We start from the raw sequence: 14,788 nt of genomic DNA, 5'->3' as shown, positions 1-14,788 counted from the left end.
GGTTGATCTCCTCCCTGTGGTGTTTCTATCCTTAAATGGTGTCTTCAATTTCACCCCACCTCTCTCAATCCATTTATCCTCCCTCGCTCTTTCCATCTTTTACCCCCTGGTCCTCCCTCCGTCTCTCCCCTCTTGTGTATTTCAGTGTTATTACTCCCCAGTCACCTCTAAGTATCTCCATCAGTGACTCGAGCAGTTCAGGGCCCTTCCGAACTCGTGGCATCTCAGACTCACTTGTGTTCCAGCTACTGAGGCATGAAATTACCTCCGCGCCCCCTCCGGGCCCCTAAAAGATGCTCAACTGTTGAAAAATTTAACACAAATATTAGCAGGAAGGAGAGAGGACATGATGCAGAGGCAAACAAAACGCTAATGATCTGCGCATGAAAGCATCATGACATCAAAGAGGATTTACTGTATGTAAGCTCTGGCCTTCTTCTGGGAGTGTGAGAGTAAGAGTGTTGAAAAATTAATCCAAATGTATTTGGTGGGGAAAGAACACAAGAGGGTGCAGAGTTAGGAGTGTGCAAATCACTGTGTAAGAGGCATCAGTACACAATGATTCATGCCTGCCCCTCGACTGTCCCAAACAGATAAACAGAAGCTCTGCTATGTTGGAAAAGCTTAAAAAGATTTGTTTGTATATTCGTAAGCAGAGAAAATTGTGGAATGTTGTTAGTAACATATACACACACCTACAAATCACACAATGGAGGATGTGTTGTGTAACCTAACCTCAAAAATGTACCTTGACCATGGGTGCAGCAATTAGAGTAAGAGTTAGCTGATAAATGTATGTTACATATGAAGTTCATTGTATTCCTCCAATCGGGCGCACCCTCAGTGATGAGGTCAAAAGACCTCTTATGAGAGCAGGCTTTACGTTAGCCGGTATCTAATTCCACACGGCCTTTGAAACTGTCATTTGGGATTTTGGGGGAAAGAACAGCCCAGAGAAGCCGCCTCACTGAGGAAAAAGTGACAAGGTTGATCAGACTTGCAAGTTGTCCCGATGGGTTGGATGGCTTCAACTTTGAAAAAGCAGCTGAGCACTTGTGTTCACTGAAGCCGTGCCGCAAACTGACCTGAACTGCAATATGACAAACACGAAATTGGACCTATATTGGCTTCTTCAAGTAGCTTATTTTAGAGTTATTTTATTTAATGTTAATAGAATGCAAAGACACACATTTAGGATGATGTCTAATTAATTAATTCATGTCGAATTAATTAATTAATTAATCAATTACTTAGGCATATATGGCTATTGAAAGCGTATGTTCAATAGTTGTTCCACATGGCCAGAATTCTGGAACATTAACGGCTATTCGGCCATTAAAGAAGTCTAGCGTAAACTCTGAATGAGAGTGCGGCAGAAAAGCTTGAGGAAAAGTGAAAATACATCTTTTTCTCTCAGTTTTCTCTTTATAAAAGCTAGAGAGAACAATAATTAAATGTATACTAACAGTATACTATACTTATTAATGTTCCCTTTAAAATGTTTCATCCCTCAGATAGTGTGCAGTGTGCGGGGTCCAACAGCAGCTGCAGATGTGTGTGTACTTTGTGGGAAATAGGGGAGGAGATGTGACGTGTTATTCTCTGGTTTGGCTTTGATTGACTCTCTCTCTCTCTGCATGTGTGTGTGTGAGTGTGTAAGTGTCTATAGGACCTTGACATCCCCAGAGGATCCTCTGCTCTCCTATACATTACAGTGTACGGAGCTTGTGTCCTACAATATGTGTGTATGTGTATATGAACAAGTACAAGTGCATAACTCTGTGTGTTTGAGTGTGTGTAATTGTGTGTGTGTTTGTGTGACCTTTGTGTGTCCCACTGGTACCAGTGAAGCTCCAGTCGACCAAGAATCGCTACCGGCAAGATTCCCTTTGTCTTTCCCATCCCGCCTCCATTTTTCTTCTGCTGTTCCCTCTTTTCATGTCACACTTTCTCTTATTTTCTCTCTCTCTCTCTCTCTCTCTCTCTCTCTCTCTCTCTCCTTTGCTCACAAACTGTTTCTTAGTTTCTCCTTATCTCACTGTTATCCTTCCATCTTTTCTTTTCTTTCCTTTAATATATTACTTTGTAATTCTTTTTTTTCCAAACAGCCTCCTTATCTGTCACTCCCACTCTAAAAATACTCCCTCTCTTGTTCTCTTCATCTCTTTCCATTACCCATTTTCTTATCCGTCACTCATCTGAGTGTTCCCTAAGTCTATTGTTTTCTATCTCCGTATCACTCCCCTTTATCTCTCTCATATTCCCTCTCCACCCTGACCCAGCTTATCATCTATCCTGATATTATCATTTCTCCCTCCTTTACATTTCCCCATTTTTTTTTGACTACATAGAATCTTGTCTGTTTTCTGTCTGTCTCCTCTTTCCCTTCATATTCTCTCAATAATTCAGTTACAGCATTCAGTTATTGCAGCTGCAATGGCAACTCCAAAATCAGGTTCTCCCAGTTTAAGGAAGATTGCTATCATCTGTCATTCCTTTTTTCCCAACAGTATTCACTTCTCCTGCTCCAATGCCCCAAAACATTTCTAACTTTTCTTCATCTGATTTTCTTCTCCTCTAACACGCACAGATCCCCCCGTCTCCGGTGTGGAGTGGGGGTACTGTGTGGCTGATTTCCCTCTCTGTTCTTCTAAGACCCTCTTTGCTCTAATCAATCACTCTGACCCACATAGAGCTAAGTTTAAACCCGGACTGCTTTGATGCTCTGACCCATTTAACTACACTTGTGTCCCTGCAGACAACACACTGCTTTCTCTGTGTCCTGCTGGCCTGAGATTTACCACCGGGAAATAACACGAGTGTCACGACCTGCATGCTGCAGAGAAGGAGATATGGAGGGGTAAAAGGGGGACTGGCCAATGAATGATTGATAATCTGTTTGGCTGAGACAGGATGAAGTTGAGGTGTTATTATTAAACTCAGCTTTTTACAGCATCAGAGCAGTCTGCAGCGTTTGGGGCACTATTTTTAATTCCTGCAGTGTTTCACTCCTGGCAGACGCTGTAATAGTCCCACAAAACTTGACCGTGTTTCAGGTAACCTTTCCTAAAAAATAAAATGAAGGATCTGAGGCTGGAATTGAGGACAGCATATATCTTTTTTACTATCACAGAGAGTGATACTCTTTTTTTTTAACTCATGAAATATGTAAAGACGTGCATGGGAAGCATAAGGAATAGAGGACAGTAGGAACACATTTGTTAAGGGCCATCTGTTCAGTGAAGTTTACAGCACGATGGAGTTGCAATGACTTGATTAACTGACATAAAGATTTAATGAAAATATTTTGTATATATTTTCATTTTTCAAAAGAAGAATGGTTTGGACTTTTGGCTTCACAAAGCTAATAGGAAATTGAAGGCATCACTGTGGGCTTTTGTGTCACAGTTTGCTACATTTACAGAAGATATGAGTGATTGACAAATTCATTAATAATAATAATAATAATCCTTAAATGCAGCCCTACAGCAGGCGGTACGTCCTACTAATGCATCACAAATGACCTTCTTCCATAGGGCTGCACGACCCACGCTGCGCAGCAGAGTCTGTGTGCCACTGTGTGCGCAGCAGAGTCTGTGTGCCACCTGCCTGTAAACTGTAAACCTGCTGCTGCCTTCCCAGATCATGTCGGCGGATTTATCGAGACAGACACTCCCATATGTGAGGTGGCTTATAAGTGTTTGATTCCCGTTATCAGCAGCACCTCGTCCCAGTGCTAGTTAACACTGTGGCTACATAAAAGGACTGTTCACGGAGCAGATATGCCACCAAGTGTTTACTTTTAACCGCTACACTTGCAGCGCACACAGGGCATAAGGTCGTGTGTGCTGACAGGAAGTAGGATACAGCCAGCTTTCGTTTCAAAAAGTTTCCGTCACCGGGTTGATCACGATAATTAAACATGCATTTAAACACTGTTAGAAATTATATGACATGGTATAATGACATACCATATTGCACAAATGTCCCCAAAATTAAAAAGTATGATTATAAATTATTTAGGCATATACGGACATAAAAACACACTGCGTTAGCCAGTATAATTTCCTGTAAAGGCAATACACATCGCAGATCAAAAATGTATTGCAATGTCAGTTTTTTCAAACAATGTGCAGCCCTATTTGGACCTTTGGATGAGATTGATGCACCTAACCAATAATGAAAATTACAATACACAAGATGAGTAGCTAACATATACATGGATTTAGCTAGGCTTGTATCTAAAGGGAGTGACAACCAAGTAAAACAGTCAGGGGATTAATGTGTTAATAGAGGCCTTGAATATAAACAGCCTGCTTTTAACCTCATTTTGTCACCCTAACTTTACAGCTTAACTGACCTTCCATTAACCCCGAATCTCTCTCTGCCGTCTCCCTCGCTCTCTCTACATTAAAAACACCCATGCAGCAAGCTTTCACATGTGCATGCAGTAATACACATAAAAGTTTAATACAAGCATGAACATTAACACAAACTTAGCAATAACCTGCATGTGTGAGTGAACGCCCAGTCCAAATACAGACTCAAAAACACACACTGCCAAGTCTCCGGCTAATTTGACCCACATCCCTAAACTGGCTCCAAACAATAGGCAGCACTTCCTGAGAGTCAGAAATAACAGGGAACAGTTTCCTTCAGCAGTAGACGGGGAATAAGATTAACGCTGTGTCCAAAATCACTCCCTTGTTTTCTCATGTACCTTAATACTCATAATTTACCCTTTAGTGAATAAATAGAATATATTATTGACACATGGCCAACTCCAACATGGCATTCATGGCACTGGTCAGGTTGCTGACCCAGTGAAGACGCTGGTGAGAAAGATTGCTCCTTTCTCAGTTGGCCCACTGCACATGAATGCTGTCCAGGTGAAACCATGCATCTCCAAAACATACAGTACTCTTCAGCTAACCCAGCTCAAGAGGCTGGATAACTTTCTTTCCCCATGAAGTAACACCACAGTACAGTATTCAGAATTGCTAAGTTTCTCTGGACAAAGAGGATATGTCCATGTTTCTAAAGCCTGCAGGTTGTGCGAGGCACGTTAGGCAGGGAGCCAGGCCCGGCTATCAGGATGTTCTTTGCTACTTTTTTATTGTTATTTTTGTTAGCCTATACCTTGGGCCATGACAAGATAATTACGACCACTCCCAAGTCAGGGCCGTTTGGTCTCCGGGGCCCAAAAAACTCTCTTTTGAAAGATGCGTTTGTCGACATGATGCCCAATTTTATAAGCTTCAATTTGAGCCTAAGATGACCTTTCTGTCTTCAAAATGACCCTTGCTGTAACCAAAACGCTTTCATTGTACCTCAAATCAGAAAGCACAGAATTGTCAGTTACCAACCTTACAGAACGTAGGGGTGATGAATAGGCTTGTAGTGCACTGGATGTTCTTTTCTGGCAAGGGCATTGGACACTCCTTTGCCAACTCTCTTAGGATATCTTAGATTGTTGAAAAAGCCAGCAAGTCAAGTGTGATCCTGACAGATGCATTATGGGAAGGGTGTGTTAAAGAGAGAGAGAAGGAGGGCATAAAAATGTCCATTTAATATATGTATATGTGCCCAAGCTGACAAAGTGACCTTATCATCCACAACAGGCTAACTCTAAATCCACATGCTTTCAAACACACACACACACACACACACACACACACACACACACACACAGAGAGAGAGAGGAGGATACCTCTCAAATGACCTTCAAGAGAAACCTGGGAATTATGCAGAGGAGCAGAGAGAGTGTGTGTGTGTGTTTTATATTTGTACTTGTGAGAGAAACAAAGAACAGGCTGCCTGAAAAAGGTAAACCAGAGAAAGACAGAGAAGAAAAAAGACAAATAAGGAAAAGGAAGAATTCCACTCTTCAGTCAGTGACATGATGTTTTTTCCAATAAAGGCTGTTATCACTTTTACTGCCAGCTTTCCTTCAAAGACCCCACATGGTACAGTCCCCTTTCTCTCCCTCTCTCCTTCAGTCCTGTAGCATATAATTTCATCTCTCACTTTTTTCTCCTTTGTTTCATTTCGTGTGTCTTTCTCAGTGGAATACTTCGAGTTCATCCAACCAACCATGCAGCTTTGTATCCCTCTATTTCACATCCATCCATCTGTCTACCTCTCCCTCTTTTTATCTCTCTATCACTCAACTAGTCCTTTGTGTTTAGTCACCTTGAGGCGGTATGGACACAGCAGGAATAAAAGCATTTTTGGTCAGTTTCTACAGCAGGAACAAAAGAGCACCAGGATTCAGGCTGCTCACACAGCAGCAACATCTAGTACAATGGATGTTTTGCATGCCTCAGCGTGACATCTAAAAATGTTATATGAGGACAATATGATTTTAAAAATGCTGATGCGGGTTATTCTAGGGCTGCAAAATACATGTAATAATATGCAGGCAAACAAAAGTGAGGGTAAGTGTGCATAGATGGAACTGATGGTGTTTAGATAAGAAAAAACACTGTGAGCTTTCAAAATGCTTCAACCAAATCATGCAAATAGACTACATATTGTGCGCTCTGGTAGCTCAACTGGGATGCACCCAGTCTTTGCCGCAGTGGCCAGGGTGTGATTCCAACGCTCACCCTTTGCTGCATCCAACCCCCCCACCACACATTTCCTGTCTTTCTTTAGCTTTTTTATCAATAAAGGCAAAAATGCCCCAAAACAGATCCTTAGAAAGATATGATATATATCTAATTAAAATCAAAATTTAAATAAGAAAAAAATATATGGTTACACCTAAGGGGAAAATTAGAAAATAACTACATGTCATGTCATGTCATGTGAGTCTTCTAAGCATCAAAGTTCAAGTGCTAGATTGAAAAAAGGAATGGATGAGGATCAGTATAATGTGGTGAAAGTACATGGACAACACTTATATAGCACTCAAACACACCAAAATTCAGCATACTGTAAATGGTAGCTTATAAGAGCATCATCGGGAATCACAAAACAACAACAAAGAGAAAGTGTAAATGGTGGTAACATAGACTGTGTAAAAAGATGGACGACATAACAGCTCCCTATAAAGTGAAGCCAAAACATTTCGGGTGCCCCTGCTGACACGCTGCAGTATAGGTCATAAAGCCTGCCTCCTCCATGTTAACAGATGGGACATGGGTCAAACTATAAAATTAAAATACACGGCAAATACATTTTTGTCAAACATGGTTTCTGTCATTATAGCTAGTTCTTATCATGCTGATTTATGTCCAAGTGTTCATTTTTCTGACAAGTTTATATTAAATTAGTTATTTGATGCTTTCAAAAGGATGATTGACAACTCTGTTAACCAAACATCTCCTGTAGCCGATCTGTTCCGGGTTAGAAGAGTAGAGGGCGAGAGGAAACGTAACAAAAACAACGGTATGCTCTACTTGCAAACAAATGTTTCTCTTTTTTGTAACAGACAAATCTACATCCCTTCCCTTCTTCCTCCGTCCCTCCAATCAATCCTTCCCTGAACACCTGGAAAAGAAGCACCTTATCCATCCTCCCCTTTACAGTATTTCACATTAAACCCACAGTCTTTCTCTCCCTGCATCTATACCTCCTAACCTATATTTCTGTCTAACCCACATCCCCCTATCTCCATCACACGTGACCTTGCCTCCTTCAAAGGTCAAACAGCTGGATTGGATCGATTCCTTCAGAGCGGGAAGGAGAGACTGCAGCAGAGGAAAAGAGAAAGAGAAGGGGAGGAGAAAGAAGAAAAATGAAGAGGTATAAGTGAGTGAGGGAATAAGGTCTTTTGTATGGAGGAGGGAGAGGCCGATGAGAGGAGGAGGACAGGAGGAGGGAGAAGAGGAGGAGGCGGTCAGAGAAGAGATTTTGAAAGAGAGGAGGGAGACAGGATTAAGGAATCCCTGCATCAGCATTCCTCTGGGTCTCCACGGGAGCAGCAGGAGCGGAGGGAGGCAGAAAGAATAGAAGGTGATAATAAATAAGGAGAAAGAGACGGAGGGAGAGAGGGAGGGATGGAGGAGGAGGTGGACTGGTATGTGAAGGAGGAATGAGAGAAAAGGAAAAGGAGAATGAGACAAAGGAAAATCTCCCCTTCACTTGTTCCACTTAACTGCATTGATTGTCACTTTAGCCTCAGGGTGGGAAACAATAGAGATGTGTGTGTGCACATGCAGGTGTGTGTTTGTTTAACGGTGTGTGAGCACACTCTCCCAGACAATGTGTAAATATAACACAATATGATATACAAGCATACAGCTTCACAGACAAAAACAGTCTGAGTCAATAACGTTATTATTAAACTTACATTTGCCTGCTTACGACGTGTCTAACCTACTCAGAAAGCATTTCAGACTCATTTTCATTTGTCCATCTTCAGCACGTCTGATAGTGCAGATATCCCTCTTTTGTAAACAATGCAGCTGTCTGGCTGCTTAACCTGAGGCACATTTTACACTTAAAGCCTTTTCTTTTCTCCATTTCATGTGTAACTACAGTAATTGTGTTGGGCAGCAATGGGCAAAAAGGCAGGTGACCTACACTGAGTACTGTGCCTGAACACATCTTGTGGAGATACAGTTGGTGGGCTGAAGCTAAAGCTAAAGCTAATGCTGCAGCTTGGCTAACCGGCTACTCAAACTACACTTCCTGTCTAGACAAAGTGCTACAATAGCTTACTAGTTTTGTATACAATTATAGTCCACTTTTACTATTTTAGGATACCAATAACATCTGGCAAAAGGGACTCCCGATGAAAACTAGCCTTTCGGCTAATTTGGGTGCATTTACATTTTGTTTGAATGTTAATTAATGTACATTGTCCCTTTTCTTCAAATAAACTAATACAAAAAACACAAACATTGTTGGCAATAAATTAAACCATGGAAATAGCTATCAATATTTTTATAATAAGAAAATGCTCTGTGAAGAAAATGTAGCTTTCTCTGTGTGTGTTTTATAACATTGAGATTATTGAAACTATTCCTCATTCTGTTTTTCTGCATAACGCATTAAGACTGTCCTGCAGAAACGTATCCCTCCCCAGCTCACAGTAAAATATCGATGGCCAGCAGCAACACAATAAAGGTCTAGCCAGTAACCCACACAGCATAGATCTGCTCTGTAAAGCCTGCAGCCGCCACGAGAGCACGATCAATAATTCACGAACCTTTTCACCTGTGAATCACCAAAGCCTCCATCGTCTGTGTCTGTTCCTCTGTCTCTCTATGTGCCTTTATGTCCAGTTTGTTTAACCTTTTTACACTCATTTCTATAGTGTGTTTATCTCTTTTTAGCATGTTGTCTCTCTCTAAAGGTCCTGTTTCTTATCTCCCCTTCATGTTTTCAGTGGCTGTACTAGAATTCTCCTGTTTATGCTGCATTATCAAAGATGAGACACAGATGAGTGAGGCATTCCTCTGTGGATGAGCACACACTCACACACACACACACACACACACACACACACACACACAAACACAGTTCCATGAATCATATCACGTATGTGAAGAATTCTGTTCTTCACATATTCACATTTCGGGTCAGCATAACTCAGCGCAGCAGACACTAACACAGCTAGTGAAAGCATGTGAGTCAGACCGTTAGCAAGCAGCTAGAGAATCACTCAGCATGGCAGTCAGCTGGTCATAACGTCAACTCCATTGTTTACATTAGGTGCTTGCACTTTACTTCCAGTTTTCCATACATTTCTGATCTTTGTTCTCCTATTTATAATGTCTTCATTTATTGATTTCTGCATTGACAGTAAAGGGGACTGACAGTTGGTTTGATTCAAGGCTTGGATTTGCACTGAATCGTTGGTGTAAAGATGGGCAACTGTGTTAGAAAATATCTGGTTCAAGTCGAGTCAAAGCAAGAGCAGGAACAAAAACAATTATCCAGGAGACCACAACTCCTAAGGAGCACTTCATGTAGCATCCACTGCTAACAGCGATCAAAAACGAGTATGCAAGAAGATTACCTTCAGCAGTTTAAATTCACGCTGAAATGTGTTTTGAATTTCCTGCAGCTCTTATTCACGCCTCTGAATGGCTTCCTCTCCATTGCACTGACAGCAGATGATCATGGTAATAATTAGGGCCATTAACATACCAAACAAAAACACATGATTTCTCAGAAACAAAGCTGCTAAGCTAAACTGACTATTGTTATAGCATATGAGAGACTCCAGTGTTTCCATGTTGAGGAACATTTAGGATTCTGTGGGGGGAAACTTCTTCATTAATTATTTAACTCGTGAAAAAAGGCTGCAATTTCTATGAAATACAACATGATTGAAGGAGGGAGCAAAGTATCTGCTGGTGTCTGCAATCTTTTTTAATTCACAAGCTCACAATTGTAAGTGATGGTTGGAATAAAAATTTAATGGTAAAGTACATATTTGTTGAAGACATATCGCTGTAGATGCCTCATCAATATGTCTCACATTCCATTTTACGATCATTAATTAGGGACAAACAAGCACGCTTTCATCTCTCCATTTATACATCCAGTTGTGGTAAATAAACTCTCCAATGCTTATCTACTGCTTAAAGTCAACATCTGGAAACATTAAGCATCTCTCCCAGCCATCCACAGACAGCAAACTGGCATTTGTATGGAGAGAACACACAGTCTAGCCAGACTGAAGCTGACAGACCAAGATCCCATGCCAGATACCCAGCCATCCATCCAGCACTGACCCACATCAGGGGCTTGGTCCTGGGCCAAGGCCTTGACCATCAGCCCATCAGCCCGTCTGACACAAAGGAACAGAAACAAAGGCTGGAGAAAGAGAGGGAGATGGGTGGAAAGATGGGGCCTCGTGTTATGCTTTTCACTCAGATTAGACTGACGGAGGAGAGGTCATTTTGCTTAACTCGGAGCATATGCAACATCAATTTATCTTTATTTATACTCCCTTTCAAAAGGAGTGCAACACCACTTCAGGTTTGTTTATTTCACTTCAGCGGGCCCTGACATTAAATTGTATTCTTGCCTTTCAGAGCTTTATTGGCTACACATGGTATAACAACAAAGTCCCTGGAGTTGCAGCAGAGTGGCAGAAAGGAAGTCAACACTAGATGAGTACAGAGAAGGGCTCTCCTGAGACGCCACTGAGCATGGTAAACAAAGGGCCAAAAGGACGACAGGCTTAAAAAGGATCTGCCAGAACGTCGATACTTAGCTAAAATTCACAGGTTGGTCAAAAGTCAAATGAAAGTGGAGTAGTGAATTCCAAGACTACTGCTGCTTCAACAACACATCTGCATTCAGTGAGCCAACTGGCCCAGCAGTTGTCTCCATACAGCACAATGTTTCGGCTATTTCGATCTTACCTTGTCAATCTCCTGCTGCAGGACCTGTTTGGCGACCTCCAGGTCCTGCAGTCTGACCCTCAGCTCCTCGTTCTCCTGCTCCAGGCGACTCCTCTTCTTTTCCACACTGTCCAGCTGGCTGTGGAGACGAATGGACACGTCCTTTGCAACCTGAGAGAGTAAAAATGGAAGGATGAAAAGAAAGAAGGTCAATGCATCTGCAAGGTAAATCGTGTAGAGAGTGGAAGAGACATTTAATGCAACACCTTTATTGTAGAGAAAGTATTTTTTCTTATGCATAAAATCTATCTCAATTAACTATGAAACAGTGAGAGAAAGTGGACTTTAAGGTGTGGAGGAGATCGATGAACAGTTGCAGTAAATATATCTTTTGCCAGTGGTGTCTTAAATATCCTTTAAACTGCCATCATCAGATAAAGCTCAAGAGATTTTTCCTGACCTGTTCAGGTAAAAGAGCCTGAAACTTGGCCTTATTTTATTCAATTTTAAGCCTCAGATCTGTTCTAGGAATGCTGCCAGGGTAAACAGGACCAGTTCAATGCTGGTTACTTTAGCAGAGTCTACAAAGCGTGTCATCTCCGTCAGCAGCTTTTAATCGAATAAAGCCGAAAAGATAATTAATATCACACTGGCAGGAACGGATCTTTCATACATAATGTGGTTATATGAAAGTGTGATTGTTTCTCCCTGAAGGGGGTTTGTTCATTAAAAGTTTAAATGTCAAAGAGTCAAACTAGGACAAAGTCAAATCCCTGATGTCTGAAGTGATAGCAGCACAACAGGAAACCAAAGGCAGCAGCAAAATCTCCCATCTGATAACTGAATTATGGTTGAGTGGAACTAATTATACTGTTTTAATATTCAGAATTACAAAGAGTGATTTTCATCTGAAACTCATTAGTGATCACTTTAGTTGTTATTGTTTTACATTTTTACCAATAAACAGAACTCAACATTAAGGGACCATTTTGCCGTCCAAATTGTATAAAGTGCTTTATATTGTTCTAGTTTATGTTTTATATCCAAATGTATCGACCGGTTGAAACAAAATGCTTCCCATAGATTAAATGAAACCGGTTCTGTGTCTTGGGGAAACAATGCTCACACAGAGAGACGATGTTAAACCACAGGGTTCATTTCTGTGTTTTCTGTTTCTCACTGGCTGTGGATATTTTGGATCCTATTCGTGTCCCAATAATAACGCTGTAGAACTTTTAGAAGCTCAGCAGCAATTACAAAAGCATAACACTTTATATTCAGAGCCATAATGATGGCCATTTCTGACTAATGCTGCCATATACCACCTCGCATTGGTTTCTGGACAGGCAGATTTTGAAGAAGATGTTAAGCTTTTGTTTTTCCCCATAACGCTTTTGTTATTACCTTGCAATGCAAATACAATAAGATAACATAAGATTTAAACTGAGGCTGAGGGGCTAACAGATACATACTTTGGCCTGATTCACTAAAGGACTGCGCAGCTTTTGCGCACGCAAAACCTGTTCAAATGAGACAAAAAGACTCGTTCTCCAAGCACACGCAGAGGTTGGACTGCACCCCAAGAGTTGCAACAACTGACTGTCCTGTAGAGCTTTTGGCTGCTTGTACTATCAATATGTTTCACCATTAAATAGACCAAGTATTTTTGTCATTTAATTGATTAATCCTTTGATCGTTAAAATGTTAATTTTCAAGCATGTCTTTCCTGTATTTTAAACTCAGCTCAGAAAAAGAAAGAGGACGAGAACAGAAAGAGAGGACATGACATGCCACAGGTCCTCCAGTTACTATTGTTAAATGGCGCGTTGTGCACAACAAACAGACCAACACCCAAGATCTTCACTAAAGACAAAGCGGAAAAGGTAATTTTTGGCAATTTTGCTTCAATAAATTCATAATGGTCTTGCACATAACCTCTTTAAATCAGTGAATTTGCAATTTGTAGGAATAAAACAAATAAGAAACGATAGTTATCTGTTGACCATTAGAGGTGCTGGTATGTGAATTCTGTGAGCAGTTGCATCGTCAATGAAGAGAAGTTTGAATGATGTCAATCAACCATTCAAAAGCTCTTTGATGTACTTGTTAAATGTAATGACAAAATGAATTAACTAATGTCAAATTAAGATTTTTTTATAGGCTATACTTTCATGTTAATATGTGGTGAGTGAAGGCCAAATGTATTTGTTTTTCATTATATTTTTACATAAAATCTTCACACCTGAAAAATGATGTGTGACAACACTGAACCATATAATCCTACTGTACTTCTGCTCTGCACAATGGCCCACCAGCTGTTTTCATCTGATTTTATGGAAACAAGGTCGGGCCATTCAAAGCAAGGCGAAACCTGGTGATAACATGACTTGTAGCTTTCTGGGACGTTTACTACATGTCAAAGTATAACATATCACCAATGGACAGAGCACAATTTCATTTAAATGTCAAGTTTTTTTAAAAAGTTCTAAAATTGTATTTCTCGACTTACAGCTGACCAAGCGAAATAACTCACTAACTTGAAGATGAAAAAAAATCAAGTTTGTATCTGAATATGTTTAACTATTTAACCTATTTAACTGTTATCTACATTGTACAGTATATTTAATTTGCAGCAGTGTGAAGGGAAGTGTGAATAGTAGCTGCAGCTCTGATGTGATGACTGTGCAAGAGAAAAGAGTAATCTAATGGTACAGCAGTTTAATTATAATTGTACAGTTTGTAATTATCTGTGAGTGGCTGTCAGCATGTTTGTGTTTATTGTGTGTTTTTGGTGTCTGATTGTTTCCCCATGACTTACTCTCACAATATGTCTCTCACTGCTTATTTGCAAAACCTCTATGAACATAGTTTGTGAATGTGTTTATTTACTGTGTGAATGTGTGAATGTGTGTTTGTATGTCTGCATCTTTGTGTTTGTTTGTGTGTGTGTGTGTGTGTGTGTGTGTGTGTGTGTGTGTGTGTGTACGTGTGTGTGTGTGTGTGTGTGTGTCTGTGTGTGTGTGTGTGTATATCTGTGTGTATGTCTGTGTGAGCCGGTGCCAGTTTGCAGCTGAGTCCCACAATGCCCCTCTGTACTGCCCACACTCACTCTAACCAATAGCTCCCTGAGTTCCACCATGCTCCAATTCATCTTTCAATGTGACTGTATTTTTGTGTGTGTGTGTGTGTCTCTGTGTTTGTGTGTGTGTGTGTGTGTGTGTGTGTGTGTGTGTGTGCGTGTTGGTAGATTGTGTATTTCTTCCTCTCTTTATACAGCTATTTTTCTCTTTGTCAATACCTGTTTCAATTTTAGTAAAAATTCTCTAATTTCAGTGAAATATTATTTTGCTACTCTCTCAAAAGTAGTTTAACCTCTAATTCATAAAAATCTTTTCACTTGCCCTCAATTACAAATGCTGACAGTGCAGTATTTTGGCAGTGCTGTGCAGGGAATGATGAAGGACATACCAATCAATTAAAGT

The 14,788-nt window shown here is 40.6% G+C and overlaps 1 protein-coding gene across 1 annotated transcript in view; it reads right to left on the bottom strand.

Annotated features, from left to right (window-relative positions):
- mtcl2 (microtubule crosslinking factor 2) overlaps positions 1–14,788 on the bottom strand; it is a 104,840-nt gene that overhangs the window by 73,448 nt on the left and 16,604 nt on the right. Inside the window, exon 4 of the mRNA XM_069659457.1 lies at positions 11,328–11,477. Coding sequence (XP_069515558.1) covers positions 11,328–11,477 — 150 coding nt within the window. The remainder of the gene's footprint in view (positions 1–11,327; positions 11,478–14,788) is intronic.

The sequence above is a fragment of the Semicossyphus pulcher genome, unplaced genomic scaffold (assembly GCF_022749685.1).
Source record: "Semicossyphus pulcher isolate SPU_LCO1_2020_fin unplaced genomic scaffold, fSemPul1.0.p SCAF_13, whole genome shotgun sequence".
Classification (NCBI taxonomy): domain Eukaryota; kingdom Metazoa; phylum Chordata; class Actinopteri; order Labriformes; family Labridae; genus Semicossyphus; species Semicossyphus pulcher.
Note: the sequence above shows the minus strand (reverse complement) of the source record. Positions and strands in the feature narration are given on the sequence as shown.